Consider the following 26,154-nt stretch of genomic DNA (forward strand, 5'->3'; position numbering starts at 1 on the left):
AGAAAAAGCTGGAAAAAATTTAAGCCCTCCTTTACATTTTCTAAAGTTATCCAGTGGACCAGACTGGACTCGTTGTGGGGCTGATTCTGGTCCCGGGCTTTATGTTTGACACCTCTGTGTTCCCTGAGCCATTCCTGGCTAATTGGTATGGTTGGAGTGTGCTGTTGGTTCAGCAGCCTTAAATGACATGATGAAGGTTATCCACTTCACCTGTCAATCAGTATACATTACATCACATTAATAAAATTGCATTACATTGTGTAATATCACATGATACATCACTATGGCACTGATTACATTATATATAAGATCAAATAACATTCTGACATTGTAGGCCCAAGTTTAAATCAGATCATATATGATCACATTTAATTATGACTCAGTGAGATCACGTGTGAGAACCAATATAGAAAGCAGGACCTCGCTGACATATGCAATATGAAAATAAAAGAGCAGCTTCCAGTCAGCGATGGCTGTTTCACAAACTGTATCCTGGTTACAGATGCTTCATTTCACCTGAGGCCTAACCTGGCACCACAGGAAGCCATTTTTTTCCATTATGTCTTCCTGTAAAGCAGCCCAAACCCTGCTCATACATTAAGCTGATGTGAAGGGATTATTAATGAGTGACAGAGACCTAACAAGGAAATTTAAAAAAACAGCAACAAAAAACAATTTTAGCGCACATAACCTGTGATGGATTCTGTGCGTCTTAAATCAGATCCTTGTTTTTGAAATGTTTATTTACTGAATCGTTCTCTCGTCCGAACATTTGAAGACATCCAGGAGGGTATTAATGGGCCACGCTGTTGTGATTCAACCAATGACGAGAACGGCGGGGAAACACTACACAGAGAGCGCCACTGGCAGCATGAATAAAAGGCAGGCAATGTGCGCAGGAGGGGAGGTCCGAGGCCCGGGGTAGGCTACGGGAAAGCGAGGTAGAGGCGGAGTCTGTCTGTGAGCGTATATGCATCTGTGTGCTTCCTCGCTCACCCCTCCTCTTTTTTTCTTTTTTAAACCACCCCACCCCCACCTCTGCTGCCCCCTCCCCCTTCACCCCCCCCCCCCCCCCCCTCCCCTCTCTCCCCGACCCCTCCTCCTCCCCTCCTCCCATCGTGCTTGCCCGCCCCTGAGTCTGGAGCAGCAGCAGCAGCAGCAGCAGTGGAGCTTCACTGCCTCTCCTCGCCTCACAGTGCGGGAATATACCAGCGGAGAGCAGAATGGATACGGAAGGGAGCCAGAGCAGCCTGTCCTCCGGCACGGACAACTCCCCCCACGACCCCTGGTAACAGCCCGAGTCCGTGCGCCCGTGTTTCGCTCGCCTCTCGGCCCGGTTTGAGTTCACCTTGGACTTAAGTTGAGTTCAGTGCGGGGAGCGGAGCCGCGCCGAGACAAAAGACAAGCACGCTGTGTGTGTTGTGTATGTGTGTGTGTGTGTCTCTCTCTCTATGTGTGGGATGGATAGACTCAGCGGAGGAGACGCAGACGCACCGCTTGCTTTCCGCCTGTTATTTCTCTCTCCCTCCCCTCCTCTTGTTTGTTTATTTTTCTCGCTTTTCCGCTAGAAGGCCACATTGTAACTTCTCCTCCATCATCTGGAAAATCCTCTCCTTTTTTTTCCTCCTCCTCCTCCTCTAGGGGATTATAACGGCCCGACTGGCCGATTGGTGACTTCGCAACATGGCCGATGCTTTCTTCTTACTTTATTGATGCTATATTACGCACAGATCCTCCAGATTTCCCCCTTCACTCCACGAATGTGCATGTGTTGTGCTTGAAAGACGCTTTGAGAAAAAATCTGTGTGACTTACAGCTTCTGTTTCTCTCATTCAGCAAAATGTTCATCGGGGGTCTGAGTTGGCAGACAACACAAGGTGAGCTGTCCCGCACGCTACTTTAATAAGTCTGGATGAAAGCCTCCTGTTTACTCCTTTTTAAATATAACGTTTGCTCTAATAATAGCTGTGGCGATAACCTGCGAGGCTTCTTGAAGTTTTAAGGAGAAACGCGGTGAACAGTTCAAATCAAAGCCTCCTATTCATTAGGTTTAGAGTCGGGAGACGCAGGAGATTAATCGTGCGCACACGACGACTTGTCTGCCTTTCTTTCCTGTGTACTCGTTACACTGTTAATAACCTGAGGAGGGGATTCACAGTAGAAAAAAAGGAAAAAACACTAAAGTGATCGAGTAATCAGCGTTAAAGCTGGAAGTTGGGTTCGTCATCATGGCCCACGCTAGTGTTGTTGTTTTCCTTATTGGTAGCACTCCGCTCAATTCATTCATTTATTCGAAGAGCCGTGAGCGCAGGCTGACGCACGGGCACAGTTTAGTCTTGTTGCGACGGCCCGTGTTATTATCTCCACTGCTGCTGCTGCTGCTTCTGCTGCTGCTGTGTCAAAACAGCGAGCGTCACCAAGTGTGTAGCTTTGTTTGTGGTCCGCAGGGCCTAATGGGGCTGGTTGTGCTGAATGGCCAAAGAGAGCCCGGTGTAACAACCCCGGCAGGACACACGCACACAAACACAACGTGGTCCGCCCGACCCCCATTGTCTCTCTTCAGCCACTGCACAGCACACCAGGGCCCTGTTTAGAGAGAAGTCCCTCTCTCCTTCCCTTCCCCTTTAACGGTGTCTCCCCGGTGTCTTTGCAGAGGGCTTGAAGGAGTACTTCTGCAAATTCGGCGAGGTGAAGGAGTGCATGGTGATGCGGGATCCCGTTACCAAGCGGTCGAGGTAAGAAGGAGGCGTGTGCGCTCCGCCGTCCTATCACCGGATGCCTCATGCTCTTCCATGCTTTTCCATGAGAGCTGTCGTGAGTTTGCATTCTGATTTTGTCACTTGCGTGTGCTTTCTTCCCCCCCCCCCGCGTTTTACAGAGGGTTCGGCTTTGTAACATACGCAGAACAAGCCGGTGTGGAAAAGGTTTTGGCGCAAAACAGACACGAGCTGGATTCTAAAACGGTGAGTTCTTAAACTTTTGAAGTGGATGGTACAACTTGGGCAACTTTTCTTACTCTGGGAGTGTGTAGCCTGTTTCTTTCTTCTTCCTCTCTCTCTCTCTCTCTCTCTCTGGGTGCATTTTACCTCCAACCCTATGGCTTGTAAAGTTGAGGAGTGCATTTTGGAGCCCACACCCCTCCTCCTCCTCTCCTCTTCTGCTCATTTCCCCCTCCAAATCCTGGTTCAGGGCGCCAACATGAAAGCGTTCTTTCTTGGTCTTCATTGCCATGGTTACCTGGGGACCGGAATGGGGTAGGAGCCCCTTTGCAAAAACCCTCACAGTTTTTCATGTAGAGCAGAGAGTTCACAAGTTTTTTTCCTTCTTCTTTTTTTCATAGGAAATAGCAAGTGATAAGTTTTTTTAGTGGCAGCTCTCAGAGTTTTTCTGGGGTGGCAAGAATTGTGGGAGTGGATTCCAAACCTGATGGCAGGGAGAAGGAAGACTGTGGGGTCAGAGCAGCTGAATTTAAATAGTGATGTAACTCTCTGAGATTTGTGTGTGTGTGTGAGTGTGTGTCTCTGTGATTTCCCCCTCCTACACTGCTTAAACATGAACAAACAAATGTGGGCAAATTTCACAAACCACTCACCAAACCAGAGGACAGGCAGCGCCCTTGTGTTCAGGTAATTCATATTTTTGCGAGAGACAGTGACTTGGGCACGAGTGCAAATCTCTGTGGTTTGTTTTGGTGAGAATCCGAGGCCCACATTTGAATATCTATTAAAGTGCGAATGTCTCTGTCTTGGTCATGGAGATTGGTTGTAGGATTGGGGACTGGGTGTGTCTTTGTCAGCTTGTTGTCTTTCCTAACCACACGTATGCAGACACACACACACACACACACACACACACAATAGGATCATTTGAGAGTGAAAATTGGTGGCACAGAAAGTCAGCAGGGCCCAGGGGTGGAGGAAAGGTAGAGTTGGTTAGTTTGTTGGAGCAGGCCTGTTGCTGGGGGTGACGCCAGCCTCAGGAGACGGTGCTGTAACTGCACAGCCCAGTGGGATTTATGTCTCCATAACAACTTCTCAGCTATTTTGCATTGACTTAAGATTTGGTTGGTTGGGTGGCACAAAGATAGTGTCAAGTTGTGTCGGGCATTTATAAGTACGCGAGATTATGATATCATGTTTGTTTTTTTAAGTGAGACAGTTCATAATTTAGAAATAATCAGACCTTTCAGCACCACCGCTGGAGGTCCTGATATTTATTACAAAATGAGCACTGCTGCTGGTAATCTCTCCATATTTTTTTTTTTATTATTCCTTTTTCACCTAGCTTGGAAGTAGGTTCTAAGAAGCTGCAAAATATTACTCAGTGAGTCATGTTACCTCTTAAAACTAGGTGCTGCCAGAGCCTTTGAGAGCCAGACCCTCTGTATTTGTGTGTGTGTGTGGGATGTGAGCGCTGGTTTTGGACGCCTCTGGTAGCTCAGCTTGGCAGGCCACTGGTGGGGTTAGGCGTTGCCCTATTATAAACCAAAATACGGCATAAGGCTAAACAATAATAATGTTAATGACTCAAATGCAAGGCTGGGTTGCTCAGGTTGTTGTGGCAGCAGTCTGCGGGGGGAAGCGTGCCATGGTACCATTTATCCAACAAGGCGTTTTAAATGGGGGGTATGGTTGCCATTTTGTTGTTCCGTTTTGGAAATGTGAGCCCAGAATTTATTAGTTGCAAATCTCATATTTGCCAAATTGGGATGTATTTTTTTTTCTTGTCTTGCTTTTAGCTTAATTCTTGAAATGCTACGCAAAACATATTTGAGAGAACGTTTCTGCATCACACCTGGAGTCTCCCTTTCTCTCCACAGTATTGTTTGATCAGCCTGAGACGTGAAAGAGGCATTCCTCACAGGCACGAGGAAGAATATTTGATGCTGTGATGTGTATGCCTTGTTATGCCGAGGTTTGGTTTGCGAGAAAATATGTGAAAGGCATGAAGCAGGGACGGGCGATGGTGTGAAAAGGATAAAATGCACAGGGTGAGAAGTCAGGTGCAAACTGACCGGTGCAAGGTCCACGCTGCTTGGTTAGAAGCGGTATTAAACATTTACAGTCCTGCTACATCGTGCTAGCTGCCCTCGGAAAATGAAAGTTACAGGTTAAAATATCAACTGAACTGTTATAATTGTTCAGTTATAATGCAGTAAGGCTGTCTGTTGTGTTCAGTGAGAGGGTCTGTCGAGGTTGTTGTTTTGGTTCGAGGTTAGATTTCCTGTCGGGGGCAGAGTGTGGCCTCGGGGCATTGGTGTGCTGCTGTATTTCCCTGGCCAGAGAAGAAGGGCACAACTGGTATTTGTTTTCTTGGAGAAAATGCTTCACTGGAACCGGTTACGGGAAGAAGTAAAAGACGAGGCCAGATATTCTCTGAAAAGAGACCACTTCTCGCTCCCTCTGTGCAGTGATTTCAGATTATTAGAAAAAAATTGTGGTGAATTATGGTTTTTTGGTGATTAGTGTGATTATTTGGCATTTGCTATTTCTTCACAGGGAACTCTATCTCTCAAAACGACCCCCTAAAAAGCCCAGTGTAGTGCTGAATACAGGTTACTGAAAACATTTTTAATAGAAAGCACAGACAGATAAGAAATACTCTGATTATTTTTATTTTGTGTGATTTTTTTTTTAGCGCAAGTAAGCTGGAATGTCCTTTTCAAGGTGTTTTATATAGTAGGTGGTAATTGCTGCTTTTGGCACGACTTGTCTGCGAGGCTAAAGTAGTCGTCAGCATTGTGCTAATATAGCCGCTTTCATCTGTAGCCCCTAACATATGTTAGCAGCAGCCACTGTGGGCCACAGGCCCCATAGTCTGCAGTTGCTAGTGGTCTAACACCTGGTTAGTGGAGAGTTTAAATGCCAGGATGGGCTGCTCGCTCCTGATTGGAAGATTAGCTGTTAATGCTGACGTGTACGAAACAAGGAGAAGGGGGATGGAGAAGGAGAAGAATAGGAGAGAAGGGAAGGCCCTGTGCTGTAATTAGTATGGATCTGTAAAGCAACTAATCGGATTGAAAGAAACAAACTGGATTGGGCTCCTGAGGTCCGTGCACGACCTCAGATCCGGGATAAAGCTTGGACCAGCTCTGAAGGTGGAGCGATGGAGCTCTCTTGTCATGTTAAATGTACACAAACCCCCCCACCCCACCCCAACAGTAAACACGACAGCCAAACGGGTTAGGCGCTCACATAGAGGGTTACAAGAGGTAGGGACGGGGTTAGGTTGGAGGTCCTCATTAGTGAGCTTCGTTAACTAATTACTGTGCCATTGTTCAGCTGTGCAGATTGACCCGGCTGGCCTGAGCCCAAACCAAGACTCCCTCTTACACTGTGTGTGCATGTATTGACATGTCAGCCCCTTTTGTCTCCTTGGGTGTTTGTAGCTTTTTGTTAAGCTCATATTGATTATTTTGTCATAATGACGGTAGCCCGTGGTGTCTTTTTATCAACGTGGTTGCCCTTTTCTTGCGAGAATGTCTTGGAAACTCGGCCAGTGTGTCAGAGCTTGAATGTCTGTGTGTATATGCTTGTGTTTTCACCTATGAACTTACACGTATGTCACTTTGTATACTCGTGGTGGCGTTTCCACTCTCGCTGCATTGTTTGGGTGCTTGTGAATGTGTGTGTGTAAGTGTATATGTATGTGTGCCTGTGGGGGTAGCACGGGAGCCCCAGTTCCTCTACGGGCCCATCTGTTTTGTACTCTTTGTCCTGTTAATTAATGAAATCAGAGGGGCTGCCTGCTGGGACGGCCCCACTGCACCACCACACCGGACAGGCCCGCTTTCTCATGGGTGACTCTGTTTTCCAAATGAATGCCTTCTCTTTCTCTCTGTGCTCTCTCACCTTTACACGTACGCATCTACTGGTTTGACATTTTTTTTTTCCAAAATTTATTTATGCTTTGATTTTTGTTTTCCAGTTTGTAACACTGGTGGACACGCCGCGCCCTGCGAGGTGACTATTGGTCGTAGATTAGAGTAGTCTTAAAAGCTAAAACCACTAAAATCATACTGCAGGCTCTGCTGTCACTATGCTGCTTAGAATGAGCGGAGGTTGGATGTCATAAAGCAGGATGTTAGACCAGTTCATGAACACTCAGTTATAACTCTTGTCTGTCAAGTCTGGGAAAAGCACCTTTTTTTTTTCTTTCTAGAAAGGTTTTCACATTTTTCTTGAGTAGTTACGCTTTCACCAGTATGATTGGGAACGCTACGTGGCCGAGCTTCTTTTCAAATGTCAAGCCACCGAAGAGCTATTTCTGAGTGTTGCAAACAGTGACCTGGCTAAGTCATTTCACTTTTTGCTTTGTGGCCTATCTGTCTTCCTTGAGGCTAATCCGCCAGTCTGATAGATGCTTTAGTTTTCATTTTTATTATTGCCTCCCTCTGAGTACTGCCAGATGTAGAAATTACATGTTAGATATATTCTGTTACTTCACTGAAGTGGAACGACGTTTTTTTAACAGCATGGCATGACAGTAGCTGTAGTAGCACTACTACAGATATTACATTAGGCCTAACGTAGCCTAGCTGGTAACCTTCAGTATTTTGAAGAGGTTCTGATAATTTACTAGCTGTAACAATACTGTTAATTTGTAAAAATGTGAAGTATGATGGGCAATCTGATCCGAAAATTTATTAGCAAGGCTGCTATTCGATGTGATCACATATCTTGATTTCTTAGGTATTTAATTAGCCCATAAAAAATCATAATTTGTGTCCCGTCTTCCACCCCTCACCCCCAACCGGTTGCGTCAGATAATTGCCCCTTGTAGAGCCTTGTTCTGCTGGAGGCTTCTTCCTGTTAAAAGGGAGTTTTTCCTTCCCACTGTCAACAAGTGCTTGCTCATAGATGCGAGGGTCGTCTTGGTGATTTCTCTCTATTATTTTACATCATAAAGTAATTTGAGATGACTGTTGTGGTGATTTGGCGCTATGTAAATACAATTGAATCATGCAAACATACGGATTTCACACTTCTTAAAAGAAAGGGGGTTTCCAAGAAAACGTTTGTTTATTAATCAACATGCTGCTGGATTAATTAAAAAAAAAAGACTTGGACATTAGTGCTTGTCTACAACTAGCTTATAGAAACTGATATATTTTTCTTCGTGTGTTTACAGTGGTGATAACAGTGGACAATGTGGCTCGTGTTAGATGTCTGCTGCTATCTGACCGCTGTCATTCTCAGCCCATGCTCTGCCACATGATCGCCTCAAGGCAGCTCCTGCCCTCTTGTCGTGTTAAAACAGTAAAAGGCAGGTGGGCTGAACAGAAAGCCCGAGGCAGTGACCTCTCAGCACTTCAGTGCCAGGAGGAACAACGGACATTTTGCCCACGTATGCCAACCGGTTTACATCATCAGTATGGTGATTAGGTGATGTCATTAGGATGTTACAGACTCTTGGAGTTGTTTAATTGTGATAATTATATTATGCTGTAATATAAATGAGTTTCTTTCCAGTAGTACAGTTGTACTATAACTTATATGCTATTGTTTTTAGTAAACAGTGAAACTAGTGTGTAGAAATTGATGCATCTGCGTTTGCAGTATTTGGGCTGGAATGATGTGAAGAAAAGCTTTGACATTAACTCAATTATCTTCTCTCATTAAATACATTTCAAACATAGACTCCATAAAAAAGATGTTTAATTATTTTAAAACGTTTTTATTGAACAAGGTCAAATGCTGCCATGCTGGGTGTGAATGCGCGGTGTGAGTAAAAGGAATTCTCTTATTCACTGTTCATCGTGCTTGATCACATCGCAGTGACCGGATGTTCAGTTTATAAGTCAGCGATATTTGTGACACATTTAAATAAAAATGGCTAAAAAGCTGAATCATAAAGCGGGCAAACGCGCACATCTGTAACGCTGTAATGTCACATTTGGCCCACACAGACACAGAAATGCTGCGCTGTCATTGTTTGTGAGCGCGCTCGGTTGTAGCGGATAGTCGCTGGTGGCTTCGTGTGTCCTTGTCACCTTGGTCTTTGTGCTCTGACCAGCTGGAGGTGACATGGCTGTTCTCATCTTTGTGTCCCACTTCAAGGTGTAAAGTCCCTCTGCAATCCCTTCCAAGGACGCTGCAGCTGCATCTTAGTTACACAGCGCTGTGCTCTCGAAGCGGCGGCAAATGTGAGGCACTTAAAGGTCCTCGAAGGATATATCTGTCAGTAGATTTGTCATCAGAAGCAGGGAATTATCACAGGGAAGAGATGAAAGGATTGTTTGAATATTGAACGAACACCCTCCTTTGTGTCGTGCGTATTGTTCACATTAGAACTAATTATTTTAAGCTATTTCACAGGGCACTTTTTACTGCCAATATCAATTCAATACCTCTGATAGCGGCTGTGGGAGACACGAGGGGTTTCGCTTCACACATCCAATTATTAGAACAAAGATGAAACTCTAAGACCATAATACACTACAAGGTCCTGTGACCTAAAAATCATCTCACTCGTCGGTTTGAGTGAGAATAACACGAGATTCCGCACAAATTTAAAATGCCAGGCCAAGCTTTGCATATTTAGCATTATTAAAGGCCAGCTCATTCAAAGCTCATTTACTTCTAATTTTATCTGTAACCTTGACCAATGCTGAGACATTCCAGTGGGGAGGAATATGGATACAGTCAAATCGAGCTAATCCAAAATGAAGCTTGTCAGGATTTGTGAGATTTAGAAAAAAAAAATCTATGTGTGATATATTCAGAATCTTAGATGCTCATTTTGGATTCGAGACTGCCCCGCTCTGTCTAGTTTGTGGCGAAGATGCATTTAGTTGTGTCTCAACACACAATTCAGAGAAAGTACATATTCCTGTCTCACTGTGTATTTTGTTCCTTATGCGTGTTTGTTTGGCTGCCGTGTTTGGATTTTCGGGGGCTTGCATAAACAAGGGTCTACTATACATATTCGCGGATTAGCATACGATCTATTTCTGGACCTGTAGTCCTTCAGATGGGTCCAGACTTAGAGGCTCTGTGTTGTAACTAATTCTAGTTAGTTAACAGGGTGGTAATTCATTGATGTGCGTAGGGGTTTTTTGAACAGGAACTTTTGAGCAGCGAAACCAGAGCAGGTAGAGATTCGGTATCATTGCTGGAAAAAAAAATCAGATGTCAGAGATATTTTAATGTCGCTTTCCTAGAAGGGATAAGAAAAAAATATTATTTTTGATCATTTTTTAAAACTTTAATATGCATTTCCAGTCCCGCAACCATTCAAAGCACGCATTTGAGTCTGGATAACTTGTGTTTATGGTTGCCAGCGATCCAAACTTGCTTAATGCCGTGTCTGTTATTAGTATTGATGGTACTTTTTTGTAGCTTTACTGCTCCCAAATCCTTAATAAGTCTGTTCTGTTATTGGAGCTGTAACAGAGTGTGGATTAGACCTCTCTGTGGTCTAATTGACCCCAAACACAATAGTACGGAGCAGAACGCGTAGTAACGTGTAGAAGGTGTGCAGCTTGTACATTTCTTTTTGGCAAATGTAGTTGATTATATGTTTGCTGATGACCAGTCGTAGATTATTATGCATTTGCTGCCTGTTTCTATTACAACAGAAAGAGTACAGCATTTATATATATATATATATTTTTTTATAAACAAATCAAATGTGTCGATTTGTCACTTAAAAAAACAACAACAAAAAACTCATCATGACTCATCTCTTCCCTACAGATCGACCCAAAGGTGGCGTTTCCCCGCCGGGCTCAGCCTAAGGTGAGTGCACCCTGAAGGAGTTAACAGCAAGGAGGAGTGGAGATGATGTCATGTGTCACCCCTAATAAGGCAGCCCTGGTTGGCTGGGATTAGAGTCAGGCACATGATCTAATTGGAGCTACAATCCACTTGTCCAGCCTGACACCATGACCCTGTGTACACTTGCTCCTGTACTGCCGCCTGTATACGTGCACACACGCACACACATGCATTTTCTGGCTCACACCTAAATGGATGCTTGCACCGATTATTCACCTGCACACATGCGGCTCGCATGCGCATGCCTCAGAGGCCTTAAATTGACATCAATTAGTCTGAATTCCAAGAAGAGCTTTAAGCAACCTTTGAGATTAGACAAACGCCAACCAACACAAAGTCTCTTTATCACAGGCAGCTAGCACAGACCTAATGTTATTAGTGATAAAAGATACCTTCTTCTTCTTTTTCCTTCTGCGCTGTTAGCTGGTGACCAGGACAAAGAAGATCTTTGTCGGAGGACTGTCAGTCAATACCACCATCGAAGATGTGAAGCAATATTTCGACCAGTTTGGAAAGGTAAAAAAAAAAAACAGCACAAACCTACTAAATACTTGCAACCATCATGCTTAAGCCTTCACTCTGAAAAGCTGTCTTTCAGCTGTACTGCTTCTGCTCAACCTTGGTCTGACCTTGACTTACCCTTCACAGATACTACCCATCATATTAGATATATGAGCATTTTAGTGTTTTTTAAATGGCAGTTGATAGATAGATATTTTGCAAAGCTATATTGTATCAATAAAGGGACAACAAATATCAATTTTTTAATAAATCATTATCATCTCGCCTGATAGGAGGCAACCTTTTTGCAAGCAGTTGCACTCTGACTGGGACTGACTGCAATTGCTCTCAGAGAGGTTTTTAGACATTTGCAAATAATTGCTATTTAATTTATAAATACAGACAGATTGCGTCGACTCAACTGGCTGCCAGCTGTTTGTATTCTGCAGAACAGGAAGGCTGCTGAGCACAAATGTAATGGTTAAGTGTGTGCAGAAAATATGTGATTTTTAAAAATTTACCACAGTTTATTGCTGTTTTATCAGAAACAGATTGTATATAATTGCAACATTATGACGTATGGCAACATTTATGGCACGTTTAAGTGACAGTGTTGGTGTGCTTGACATTAATAACTGAAGTGAGATAACTTTATCTTATTGGATAAAACATATTGGCTGTCTTGAGGACATAATTTGTAGTTGAAAAAAGGGTGATAAATCACAACACATGTTACTACAAAAGCTTAATGTCTTATCGTGAGTGAGATATTGTGATACTGTCGTATCGTGTGGGTGTGTGGTGTTTACATCCTCTACTTTTAACCCAGATTTCTTAAGGTGGATGCTAATATTTTGTCAGCGTTTGGCCGCTTGCAACTCTTCTCTTAGTTTTAAGGATGAATTAGCTTTGCAATTAGCCTAACAATTCATCCATTAGCCAACAGTTTAAACTTTTTATAATTTATGAGCCTTAAGGTGTTTCATCTATTTTTAGTTCAGAATTTAATAAAGTACAGAAACATTTCAATCAGTTATTTTTGAGGTGAATAATTTTTCTGTGGTTTTCAAGAGTTTGACTTTGAGCTTACTGTTAGCTTCTAACAAGTTTTCACACTATAAGTGGGAAATTGTTGTGTTCAGGTGTTACAGTACTTTGATCAAATTACTTGGTAAAAATTGTATCAAATTACTTCAGCTTGCCCGCAATCTGTCCGTGTACCTTCTGGTAGCTGCATAAGCACACCCTGGGGTACCTCTGGTTGGGCTTGGCTGCTCTAATGGACTGCATGCCTTTGATAGATTATATTCATCTACTGACTCTGTCCAGCTAAAAGTTTTTTTTAAACTTTCCTTGTAAACTTTTTTTTCCACGGAGAAAAAAACGACTTTTATGGCTTTTGTTTTAAGTATGTCCGTTTTTCGGTTCAAGTCAAGACACCTTAAAAAGAGAAAGCAGACCTATTTTAGGAGAAAAAGTGAAACGAAGGCACGCAGTGAAAGTGAAAGAGACAAATGGTAAACTGTGTGCTGCGCTGATATACATCCTTTTAACCTTAGCTAGCTTCTTCAGAAGTCCTCAGAGTGGGTTTCTCTAAAGAGTGCAAATATCAAAGAGGGGAAACAAAGAAAATGCTGTGTGGTCATTGGTGGTTCTGCTCCGTCAGCTTTAGCATGACTTAGTTTGTTAGTTTATCTCTCTTGTTGGCTTTTTTTGCTCTTTTCTGATCACATTTTAGCATTTCTGGCTTCTGCATTTGGCCTGCTTAGCTCTTTTGAAAGAAATTTGGTGAAAGGCAAACACATGCTGTGGAGACAGATGAGTGGCCGGGGGTAGAGGGAGGTAAAAAAAAAAAAAAAAGCAGGAGGGGAAGAGGGAGAGGGAGATGGCAGGGGACTGAAAGGGAAGAAGAAACCCCCCGTGGAGAGAGAGTGGGAGGGGAACTCAGAAAAAGGTTGAAGGGCAGAGGGAAGGAGGAATGCTGAGATAGTTGTGAGGGGCAAAAGTGATTATTAAAGGGGGAAAAAAAGGACCAATCTGATGAGAAATAAGAGTGTTAAATTATCCATAAAGCGTGGCATGTTGGGTTAGTTTTTAGCAAACTACTGTGTGTGCGAATGGAGATCAGCCTTTTCAGTATTAACTAATCAAATGCAACAGCTGCTCCTGTAACAGCCCCCCCACCTTACCCAAAATCAGTACTTCAGACTCCCTCCCATCTCCCATCTCACACACACACAAACACACACCCTGCTCTAGTCCCTCTCAGCTTGTTGCCGTGGTGACCTGCCTTCGCCCATTGTCCCGCTATAATCCAGTGCTTTTTTTTTTGGGTTTCCTTTAAAAAAAAATGTGCGAGAAGTGTGTATTTGCATGAATGGAAAGACGGGCGTTCTTGTGAAAGTGTGACAGTGGCATCGTCGTGGATGCGAGCTTGCATGCATTTGTCCCCATGCAGACGGAGAGCGAGGCTCACAGCCGGCGATCCAGTTGTCACAAACATTAAGTGTGCACCTCTGCCGCCGTTGGTGAGCAGGACAGTCTGAAAATGAGCATTGCTTCAGGATGTAGGCCTAATGGGTTGGAAGAAATTAACAGCACGAAGCTCCTTCTGCCTCGTGTCTGCCTGTGTTTTCTCTCAGTTGGCCTCTGACTCATGCTTAAGGTATTACTGTATTTCAGGTACTGGTTCAAATTTAAAGAACGCCGTTTAATTCCGGCCCGCGTGCTCACGGAAGACCTGGATTTGCGAGCGTGTGACCCGTGGCACCGATTCAGGTGGCTGTTGTGACATGTGACACGTTTCTCCTCGGTGCACTCACTTAAAATGGCTGTTTGCAGTCTGTGTGCCGAATCATTTCTCCCCGGTGATTACAGACACTCATATCTAAGACAACACTCCCTCCGCAGGATGAGGGAATATTTGGACTGTTTGGACACGTGAGACCAAAGCTGTATCGTGGATAGCGGCGATCCCACAGTGCATTCCTGCTGAGCGGGAGGTATTTCTTGTTTATTATCTGAGCCTGGTTACAAGGTGCAGGTTTGGTTGGAGCAGGACTCAGTGTCCTGTTTATTTTCATACTGTGGCACCGCCTTGCAAGGAAAACACAGAATGCACTCTGCATTTTATGCAAGTCTTTGATATGTGCCGAAGTTGTTGTTTTTTTTGTTTTTTTTAGCAAGCCTCTAAGAACACCTACATAAACTTCATTAGCTTGGACTAGGGTGGCTGCTCGGTTGTTGACGCGTCAGGTGTTCTGGGTCAACCTGAGGAGTCAGAGGCTTTTGTTTACATCGAAAAAACTCTGAGGGCCTCTTGCTAAATGTTCCTAGGCCAATGAGACTGCAGCAGCCATGTTTCGATTAGAAGTCTGAAATGAGGGTCTTGTAATTCCCCTCGAGCTCATGTGGCTCTTTTTTTTTTTTTTTTTTGGCCAAAGCTGAATATAAGATCTGTCCACACACAGAAATGTGTTTAACATTTCAGGCATTAGCATTTCAGGCATTTTGGGCGTACAGTCAGTTAGGTTTAATCCAAAGGAAATCTCTGTTTTCATGCCTGTTTACCCTGCCTCTCTGTATCTTACACGAAAAGCCCGATGATTTCAAATCTTCCTTTTTAAGTAAACCCAGAGAGTAGGTTAGCAAGCAAACGAAGGAGCGGATAGGATGAAAAAAGCAGCATGGACAGGGCAGACGGGAAAAGTTGGGACTCCACTCACCCATGTGAGCTGGCGATTAGAAGGCTTGACTGAACACTTTGTCTGCTGGCCTGTTTAGAGAGAGATGGCCGGAGAAAGCGAGCGAGAATGAAACGAGGGAGGGAGATGTGAGGAGACGGCGGGGAAAAAAATGTGAATGCCACCTTTCATAATCTGGCAGAAAAGTGTAATGGACTTGTCAGCAAACACTTGTTCTTCAGTACAATAGCGGTACGCTTCACTAAAAAGCGGTTATTTTTAATGCCGCTCTCGGGAAGCAGCTCGAGATCTCGGCTGACCCTCGTTCTCTGTACATCTGAGAATGTCAGAACTATGAGAATATGACCTTAAGTTTACTCTGGCTTTGCATGCATGCTGAGTAGTTAGCGACAGAGCTGCTGCTAAGTCAATCTCAGAACTCACAGCTATCCAATCAGATTGTCTTACAGCACCCTGGGCAGTGGACATCGTGAGATCTTCTCCTTATTGGTTTTGGCAAAGGCGAGGGGGGCTGGTGTGTGGCCACAGTCTGCAGATCTTTCTGTTCTCATGGAGGACAATTAGCAGAACCATGTTTGCACTACTATACTGCTTATTATCTGTAATTTTTTTTTCTGTTTCCAATACTTAAAATCTCCTCTGGCTGGCAGGGTTCGCTCATCTCTTCCAGAATAGATGTTGCTAATGCTAACAGGAGGACTAGCTGTGAGTGTAACTCTACTCTTATGATAACATGTTGGCCTGCAGCTGTCTACTTGCTGTCCTCTTCCCTGGCTCTCTGCTGTGTCATTGAGTCTGGATGACCGGAAGGCTGGAAGACATGAGGGGGAGAGGAAAGGAGAGGGGAAGGGAGGAGGAGGAGGAGGGGATTGCGGGATAAAAACTGAATGAAGGACAGCAAGAGGAGCACAGGGGGGAGCTCTGTGTGTGTGTCCCATGCTATATGTTAACAAGGATGAGAGTGAGGAGGGCTGTAGACGCAACCTTGATCCTCTTTGCATATATCATTTTTCACTTTCGTTGGTGCAAACACTTGCACAGGCTTGATCTCAATCAGACGAGAAGGCGTGCATGTGTGTTTTTCATCTGAGATACGTTTTAGAAATCAAATGACCTGCCTACCCAGAGGCCTCAGGCACTCAGGTTACACTGGTTTGGGTTTCAGCACGCGCTGCCTAATGAAAATAGCCATGTGGTAGGGCTTTGGCATATTATATCATCATCCCCGGTAATATGGTTATTTTTGCTGATATAAAAACATCATATCGTGATATCATACATGCTACAGCAACGCCATATGTTCCCCAGTCGGAGCAACAAGGAGACAGGCCCAGGCATGTCTGACAGCAAGAGCGGTAGCTAAAAAAGCAGCTGCTGCAGCACCCTCCAAGCGAAGCACGGTACTTAGAAAAAATGTGAGAAAATAGGTCCCACTAAAGGTGGAAATAACGAACATGGCAAAAACACACCCTTGAGTACAAAGCAGGCTATGAAGCAGGAGATACTAGCAGCCCGTGATGTGGGACCCAACAGTAAACAAATGACTCAACTGAGCATGCTAGAGCACTCTCCATATGACAGGAAGAGCGAACGGCGGATGGAAATTACTGATGTGGTTACACGGTGTTAGAGCAGGGCTTTAAGCAGCTGATTAGAAAGCTCGACCCTGAGAAACAACAGGTAGAAAACACTTTCATCTTTATTGTGTGACAATACTGTGCAGGCTGCTGACAAGTTGCAAGGTTAAGCTACTGTAGTTACTGTTAAACTAAAGCACGACGCAGTTATTTTATAGTTTCACTTAAATGTCCCAGGGAAAGCACAACCTGGGCTAGTTTTGTGCTCACATTTGAATTTCTGCTGTGTCACTGTATATACTGCTGTGTCACTACCATTGCACTGTAACGCTCCTGCAGCTGCTGCTGGCACCTTGTTTCAATAGATTCACACTTGTAATTAGGAAGTGTATCATCAGTGACAGCAGCTCATTGGAAAAGAAGGTTGGTAAATGCCCTTCATTTACTTACACTTACAAATGCTGCCGACTGCAATCTGCGAGCGTCGATACGACGTTCAGTCTTCTTTTTAAATATATTGTTGTTTTCTTGAAATAATCATGATATAATGTTGACGCTGTATCGCTCACCACTACCATGCAGTCACACTCATGTGTCTCTGTGTGCTGTGCAGATTTTTCGGCAATTACTTTTTGTTTTGCTGCTAAAGACTGAAAATGTGAAAGTTTTTACTTCCACCTTGATCCCAGGCCTTGGCTTCTCCGTGTGTCTCCTCATGCCGTCAGAAGCTGCTAACTTTCCTGCCAGTGAAGGACGAGGGAGGGAGGGAATGGGATAAAAAAAAAAGGGGGAGGAGGTGGAATATGAATAGGGCAGTGGAGTGAGTGCAAAAAGGAAAGTGGAGGGAGAAGGAGAATAAAAGGAGAGCGTGTTGACAAAAACCTCAGCTCACTTTGTTCTCTACTCTATAATCCAGAATGCTCACTGGCAGGGTTCCTACCTGCCATCAAGACTTTTAACTTTTATCAATCTTTTTATTGCTGTTATTCATCACAGCATTATTTATCAGCCCTTCTTCTTTACTTCCACATGCTTTTCCTCCCTCTCTTTTCTCTCCAGCCATTGAAATGAGCTGGAGTGGGTGTGTGCGTGTGTGTGTGGGGGGGGCGGGGTGAATTCTTCTAATTGAAATTCTTTGCAAGGTCTCCATGGGAATGGTAAACTTTGCAGAGAGGGAAAGAAAGACAGCGAGGGTGAACGAATGAAAGCAAAAGAGGGGCGAGAGCGGGACAGAGTTTGTAAGAACTTGGGTGAAGGACGGAGGCAGAGCGAAGAATGGGGAACATTCAGCGCCTCTTTTTTACCGCTGATATATTGCATTTCATTTTATTTTTTTACACGGCGCCCCCTTTCCCCCTGTTTTCCCCGTCGCTCTCTTCCCCTCTCACCCATCCATTCTTTTTTCTTCTCTCCTTTGTCACCTGTCACCCCGCCCAAGTCTCTGCCCTCCACCCTCTCCATCTGTTTTCCCCTCTTACTCCGATGCTAAAGAGGGACAATGGCACCCCATGCTGTGTAATGATGTGCGCGCGCGTGTGCGTGTTAAGATGTCCGAGCTCATCTATTCTGTGCTTTGTTCTCACAGGTCGATGATGCCATGCTCATGTTTGACAAAACAACCAACAGACATAGAGGTGCGTATCCAGAGTTATACTCAAATGTGCGCCCGCACGCATTATGTTGATACGCTTAAGTGGGACCACGATGGAGTCATTAGCTCTGGAGAGCTAGCTAAAAAAAAAAAAATCAAACAAACAAATTTTTCTTAATGTTGTCTTTCCTCACTCTCGCCTACCTCTGTTTATACAAAGTCAGGATCTAACTTAAGACAAGTGGGGGAGGGGGGAGAAAGAAAAGAGCAGGGTGGAGTTAGCCACGCCCTATCCCCCCTCTCCTCCATGATGCTAACACCTTAATTGACAAGCAAGACCTGTGAGGTTGGCCTCAGCTCTTTGAGTTGCACGTTACAAGAGGGAGACATTAAAGTGATCAATTATTTTCTGATAACTGTGCTCGTTCTTCCATCTCATTATAACCACTCATATTCAGAGCCCATGTAAAGGTGGAAAATTCAACATGTTTTCAAATGTTGCTCAAATGTTACAAGGGTTTCTTTAAGAGTTTTTTTTTTTCTCGCTCTTTTCCAGGTTTTGGTTTTGTTACCTTTGAGAATGAAGATGTGGTTGAGAAAGTGTGTGAGATCCACTTCCATGAGATCAACAACAAAATGGTACGGACGTGAGCTGTAAAAAAATATTTAGAGCGTGGTTTACTCGGTGGTGTAGGGATTTGTTCCTAGTGTCCCAACTGCCAGACTGAATCATGTTGCGTATCTGTTGCGTGTCTTTATTTCAGTAGCTTTTTTTACTAACTCCCTGTTTTCTTTGCTTCAGGTGGAGTGCAAGAAAGCCCAGCCCAAGGAGGTGATGACGCCGACAGGCTCAGCCAGAGGCCGTTCCAGGGTGATGCCCTACGGGATGGACGCTTTTATGCTGGGCATTGGCATGTTAGGTAAAGTATTAAACAAACAGCAAATGCAGTATCTGAAAAAAATCACTATTAATCAAGTGCTAGCAGTGATTGACACCATTTTTCTTTACGAAGACGGAAATAACAGATTATGTGAGTAGGTGTGTGTAACTTCGTTTTAGATTGTACTTATTCTAAAAATACTTAAAAAAAAAGTAACAGGAGAATAAACTCAGACATCTAGAATGTGGAAAAACACCGACACGAGACATATTTATGTATGTGTTGCTGATCAGAAATAACAGAAAAGCAACCAAATCACAATATAGGTTTATCCTCAAATTTCAGTAGTGCTTTGAAAATGTCTTCTGTGCATTAATTTAGCAGGGAATAGTTCAGCAATTTGAACACATTTCTTAGGTTTCCTCATTCACATTAAGAATTAAGAAATGTCATATTGTAGGTGCGCCCTTTGTTCAAAAATATTTAGGCTACGTGAGCTAAACGCCTGCTTTGAATGACGTTATTTTCTGTGATGTATCGAATATTTAGAGGTCACGGACTGAAGGGCTCCACACGCTGGAGTAAAAATACAGTTTGAAGAGATCCTCATTGAGAAATCAAAACCGAGAGCTACATCATCTGCAGTTTGTGGTTGTTTGATGCCCTCTACTGGCAATTTTCAGATCGTAATACATAATCTCAGTAAGGGCCTGTAAATGTCAGTGACTCATACTACCAGGTCTGGCTCATGTGTAATTCATCTTTAATGACCCCATTTCCCGCAGACGTTAAGATAATGTGTATGCCTGGATCACCAAGTGTCCGGAGCTTCGCCTTATATTTCAAAATATTCCGAGGTTGATTAAAATGAACCCCGGATGAGGGAAAGCAAAATCAAATAAATGACCTTAAATCACTCAGTGGTTAATAATAGCCATCTTTACTGTAACTCCTTAGTAGCTGCACTCTGTTGTACAAGAGCAGAGGAAATTACCGTATAGGAGATCGGTTAGCTAACTGCCACTGCAGCAGGTGAATGTACGACTGCACTCTTGAGGTGGTTCCAAAAATAAACCTGGATAGATCAGATGGCTAGATCTGCCTGTGTGTACTCATCGTGATTTCTGCTCACACACCAAGCAGCCTCCCCTTAAACTCATTTTCTGAGTTCGCCATCATATAGCCAAGTCAATTAATCCTCTCTCTCTCTTCCTCTCTCCAACAGGCTACCCGGGTTTTCAGACTGCTACCTACACCAGCCGCAGTTACTCTGGTATCGCGCCCGGATACACCTACCAGTTCCCAGGTACGTCTGCATAAGCCTCGATCACAGCTCACTGACTCTCTTTGGGCCTGCAGACAGGGACAGAGTAAAGGCTAAAGGCTACAGGCTGCAGCATGCTGACAATTTTTAACAGTGGGAGGCGAAACATGTATGAACAGCAACGGCCACGTGGCTAGACGCTCATGTGCGCGCTCAGGTTCGCGTTTCATGCCGCCTTCATTTCAGCTGCAGCAAGTGTGATTTTAAAGTGCTCTTGTTTGTAACTTAAACCCCCTGCACTTTCTGAAACATTGTCTTCTGTTTCGAATGTTAGTTGTTGATGTTTTTTGCCTTTCATTTGTGATATTGAACCTTCTTCCTCTTATATTCTTCTCTGTTTATTTGATCTGCTTATGTAAGCCCCATTCAATTGGCCGTATCGCCCCTCCTTTTCCTTTGCTCCCACCTTCCTGCCTGTCCTTACAGTAGGTTTTCTTTTTTTGGTTTGTTCTGTTTTGTTTTTACTTTCTGTGCTCGTGCATCTATGTTGACATTGTCTCTGTGTGCGTGTGTGCCTTTGTAGTCTGGCTGGTGGATGGCGACTATTTACAAAGACATTTTTCTCTCTCTGGATCTTCTCTGTTTCTAGAATTCCATTTAGAGAGGACCCCCCTCCTGACATCATCCCACCCTCCTGAGCTGGCAGGTGAGTGTCGCCGCAACCCCTCTGAGAACCCAGAGAGAAAACCCAAAGGTCTTTAGCAGCAGAAAGCCAATTTAAACCACGAAGCCCATCTTTACTAAATGCAGTAACCCTGAATCACTGGGATACTTCTTCAAAAACAAAAGCAGCATAACCCCAAAAATGTGTCTGTCTTTACAAACCTGTTTACTTTTACTTTTAAAATCAGATTTCGATTTAATTTTTCATTTAAGAAATAGTCCGCCTATGTACATACATGTGAGGCAATCCAGCAGCAGGCAGAAATAGGGTTCAAAGGTAATGCAAACGACCTTGTAACACTTTTCAAGAATCAAACTTTAAGTAGTTTCTGTGAACATATGGGTTGTTTTCACGAAGCTACTGTGGAGGTCGCCTTAAAATGTCTTTTCCCCTTAAGCACCATTCCCAAACATGCTGTGAGTAAACTAAATCCTGGGTTAAAACAAGGTCAAACTGAATTCACAATGTTATTAAAAATAAAAATATGAACCCCCAGGTATTGGTTAGCACTGTTATAGTAAGAAGGTTTCTGGCTCAGACCTCCTGGCCGGCTGGATTCTGTGTGGAGTTTGCATGCTGTCTCCTCCCACAGTCCAAAGACATGCATGTTAGGTTAATCTGTGATTGGCCATAGGTGTGAATGTAAAAGTGTGTAATCTGTCTCTCTTTTCGAACCCACTGACCAGTGACCTACCTACAGTGGGTCTACCATGCGTCTTGCCTAAAATCATCTTGGGTGGGCTACAGCCTTCCATCAACCTTCAACTGGATAAGCAGTTAAGGAAATTAATGGAGGGATTTATGGATGTACACTAGACGATCTAAAGAGTTCCATTTTACTTTGAAGACTATTTCTGCTCCTAACTCTGCCGGTAAATACTTTTAGTCTTTGGATGTGTTGTGCATGTGGCCCCGATCTACGAGCAGCTGTGCCTTTACACTGACATCTAGTGGCTCTGAGCTGTACTTACATCTTTACTTGGAAACGCCATCCTCTTTGATTTTAGCCATCATTTTGTGTCTTATTTAATGCATCTAAGCCAGATGCTATAGGATGTTAGATCATTAAACCTTACACCAGTGGTATTTAAATGACATGTCAGATCTCTGGGTCAGCTGTCAGTTCAGCCACACTGAGCTGTAGATCATGACATACGTGTTGTGTGACAGTTTTGTTTGTTGTGTAATCCTCAGCCATTCCCCTGACTGCATACGGACCAATGGCAGCAGCTGCAGCAGCCGCCGCGGTAGTTAGAGGTATGTCCCTGTTTGTCTGCGAAAGAGTGAGAACAGCAGGAGTGTGTGCATGTTTACAAATTTGCATGCTCGCCTTACTCACAATGAGCGCGTGCGTGATGGCCTGGTTGGAGAAATAAAAGAATATTTTTAGACATGTGCATGTTTCTGTGTGAGTGTGTGTGTGTGTGTGAGAGAGAAAACCCTCCAGTGTTTAAGACTGACTTGTCTCTCCTGCCTCTCAGGCTCCACCCCTTCACGCACAGCTGGCTTCCTGGGCACCAGCAGCCCTGGACCAATGGCTGACCTGTACGCTGCAGCCAATCAGGACTCAGGAGTCAGCAGCTACATCAGTGCAGCTAGCCCCGCCCCCAGCACAGGGTTCAGCCACGGTATAGGGGTAGGTCACACGCTCCCTTCCTCACCCACCAACTCACTCAGACATACATGCATGCATGAATGCACACGTGTGTTGACAAAGCTGCTAGAAGTGTATTCATCCTTGCCTCTATGTGTGTGTGTGTGTGTGTGTCCTCAGGGTCCTCTGATTGCTACTGCCTTCACTAATGGCTACCACTGAGAAGTCTCAGGTCACCGAGGGATGGGAGGGCGTCTCCTCTGCTGATGAGCCAATCACAATGCTGACTGCCCACTGATGGCACAACCTGATTGGCCGGCCACCGGCTCTTTACCGGGCTCTCCTGGCTCCATATGGCTCCGCCCACCGACTGAATATCTTTTTAAATCCAGAACTCTTGTTTCTGCTGTACTAATCTCACTTCAACATAACTTCCCTGTTTTCTCCTCTTTTGTCCTCATCATGTAGTCTAATAACTAGAGCCCACCCCCTCTTCCCCCTCAGTTATCCATTTTTTTCCTTTTGAAGCTGAGAAAAAGAAACTGCAAAAAAGCAAAAAAAAAAAAAAAAAAAAAATCTCTGAGGAAACATTTGTCATCGTTGACAAAGACACAGACAACTATTTTGAGTTTTTATTATCGTCATTTTAAACTTCACTTCCATCGTGAATCCTTCCCAGCTGTCGTGCTGATGTTAACAGAAGCAGAAAGAAGGAAAAAAAAGAAAGCCGTGCGAGATGAGATGGGTCTCAAAGCCGTTTTTAACAAAGGAAGAACAAATCCAACACAGTCCTTTTTTTAACTCGAGTCTCACGGAAACATGGAGGAAAAAAAAAACAACCAACAACAACAACAAAAGTTAAATGTATATTTTGGTAGTCTTTAAAAACAAACAAAAAAACCTTTGTAATATTGTTATTAATATTGACATAATAATCTGTAAGGTATTTTATTCTGTAATTGGTTTTAAAGCAATGTTTTTATGTCTTCCTGTAAAATATTGTACATAGACATTGGGTGAGGTAGGGTGGGTGTGGGATGGGTGTGGGAGGGAGGGAGGGGTCACTGAACCGGCTGGCATGTCATTGGTTGGTTTGGAAAAGGGTTAACAGCAATTTGACTGGATGTCATTTACTACTCTCTGCGGTCATCTCACTACTTTTATGGGTATGCGTATGCCATTATGTGTACACTGTGGGGCAGTCCACTCTAGCGTCACTTCAGCGCAACGCTATCCAGGATAGCTGTTGGCGAATAAACTTCCAGGAGCTTGTCTGACATATTTTTTTCAGTTGACACTTTTTTTTTGTTTGTTACCAGGTCATATTTTTGTTTGTTTGCGTTACGTCTTTCAAAAACAAAAGTGAGAGAAAAAAAATAAGCGAATAAGCGAATTTGTCTCTTGCGTCTTTGCGGAAATCAGTTTATGAAACCACGATGGGACTTTGGATCATTAACAACTTTAAAACAGGACAAATAAGGGGTTTCAGGCGATTCGGGACTTGACTTCCTGATTTTTGAAAATATTATATATATTTTTTTTGCGTGTTTCTCTTCTTAATGTTTTTCTTTATTTTATTTCTTTTATGAAAATTCTTTTATGCGGTGTTCTCCACCGTGACAAACAAATGAAGGACATTCTCAGAGAAGCAGTTGTAGAAAAATCACGATCATGTTCTTTCCTCTTATCACTATTGAAGGTGCATGTGATTGCGTCTGTGTGTGTGCGTGCGTGCGTGCGAGTGAGTGTTTGTGCGCATACATCAAGGTGTAATATGGAACTACTTTCGTCAGCGAAGGAGCGTTTTGATTGCCTTTTTTTCCTTTGGTACTGAAAAAAAAAAACGTTTGCCCTGCTCCATTTGGGTTCATCTGCTCTTCTCCACCCTGACTCTCTCCCATTCCACACTTCGTTTTAATAAATTTGTGCTCCTCTGGAACCAACAGATAACTGTTTATATATAGTTGCTGCTCAGTGTGGTGGTGAACAGACAGGGTTTTGGGCAGGGAACCAGAAATGGAACAGGGTCTCGCTCCCAGTCGGCTCTGATACGGGGCCTCAGTACAAGACGGCGCTGGCTGGCAGGAAAAGTCAAAAAGCTGGAACAAATTCAACCTTTGCAAAAACAAGTAGCCTGTTTGTTCAGCCTTCTTGCTGCAGCCTGTTTGATGTTCAGCACAGCAGAAAACTTCCTGATCCAGCCAGTAGTTCCTCTGTCAGACGGGCTGGGACATGATAAAAGAAAAAAAAAAAAAACTACTGCTGGACACCAACACTGTAACTTTTTAACTTACAATAAAGCAATAAGTTATTTTTTACCTTACAAATGAAAATAGTACTATTATTGGTAATAGCAGACGACAAGTGGATAATTCTGCGGCATTAAGACTTATTTTCAGAAAAAAAAAAAGAAACTATATTTTTCTGTTTTGAGATCTTGTTCCCCTTGTATATTGATTTTAATGATGTCTTTTGTTGTGCTGTTGTAAGGAAAAGGGCCAATGCTTTGAATGGAGTTTGTAGCTCTACATGAGTTAAAGTTTAAGATTTGGGCTGTCCCCCGCCAAGCTTTACAGCAATGCTTTTCTTTTCTTTTTTTTCTTTGTTTTTTTTCTTTGTTTTTTTTTTCCTGACAGTTTCAATTTGAAAATCCTAATAAATTATTCTAAAGTGTTTGTGACTCCTGTCTTTTTTTTTTTAACCCAACATTTGTTCACATGCACGCTGAAGTCATGTGAACTGACCTGCGTGTTTGAAATCATCAGTGGAAATGCCTCCTTTTAAAGTGGTATACTGGCACAAATAGTCGGTGTAGTTAACTGCCAGGCTTCAACTGCTGAGGCTGAAAAGTGAAGCCAAAACACAAGTGCCAAAAGTTGCAGTTCACAGAATGGCCATTTGAGGCTGGATTTGCTCCCTTAATCAAATGCACAACCTTACAGTAGGGATAAACGTGTTTGCAGCCTGGTGCAAAAAACATTTTGGTCTGTGTTGTTCATTAAAGCTACTAAACGCTGGACTGTGAGTCATTCGAACATGTAAACTCCACCTAACTCCAGTGACGAGTGACAGAGAACTTATCAAATAATTCTGTCTTTAGGCACATTGTTACTAGCACCCTGTCACAAAAACACATAATTTGTTCTCATTTCTTTAGTTGACTCTATAAAAAATATCAAAGATAACATAGATTGACAGACATAGAAGTATTTTAGCACCAACACGGTGATTCCCAAGTCGCTATTATCTGAAAACTTGGCATATCTCAGCATGGTGTGCTGCATGTTTGTAAAAAATTTGTTGAAAGCGGTGGAGGACAAAAAAGGAAGTGGCCTAAAGAACTATCCACAGCAGATGAATAATACCTGAAAGTCATGTCTATAAAAACGGTCCAGCCAAGACCTGACATAGGACCTAAGAGATACAGGTCTTGATCTACTGTTCGCTGAAGCCTCATCAGAAATGGTCTCAGTAGAAGGATGGCTGTCAAGAAGCCATTTTTAAGGAAGGAAAACAGAGAAAAGACAACTGGTATGAAAA

At 43.5% G+C, this 26,154-nt stretch overlaps 1 protein-coding gene across 1 annotated transcript; it reads left to right on the top strand.

The window, feature by feature from the left end:
- Positions 1–1,114: 1,114 nt before the first annotated feature.
- LOC100700987 (RNA-binding protein Musashi homolog 1) lies at positions 1,115–25,287 on the top strand. Its single transcript, XM_003441562.5, has 14 exons — positions 1,115–1,288; positions 1,837–1,877; positions 2,654–2,735; positions 2,879–2,963; positions 10,698–10,739; positions 11,202–11,294; positions 18,146–18,194; positions 18,708–18,790; positions 18,954–19,071; positions 20,258–20,338; positions 20,946–21,002; positions 22,215–22,277; positions 22,502–22,656; positions 22,795–25,287. The coding sequence occupies exons 1-14, from the start codon at positions 1,224–1,226 to the stop codon at positions 22,834–22,836; spliced, it is 1,056 nt and encodes a 351-aa protein (XP_003441610.1). The 5' UTR covers positions 1,115–1,223; the 3' UTR covers positions 22,837–25,287.
- The last annotated feature ends 867 nt before the right edge of the window (positions 25,288–26,154 follow it).

Source organism: Oreochromis niloticus, linkage group LG5, assembly GCF_001858045.2.
Source record: "Oreochromis niloticus isolate F11D_XX linkage group LG5, O_niloticus_UMD_NMBU, whole genome shotgun sequence".
NCBI classification, from domain to species: Eukaryota; Metazoa; Chordata; class Actinopteri; order Cichliformes; family Cichlidae; genus Oreochromis; species Oreochromis niloticus.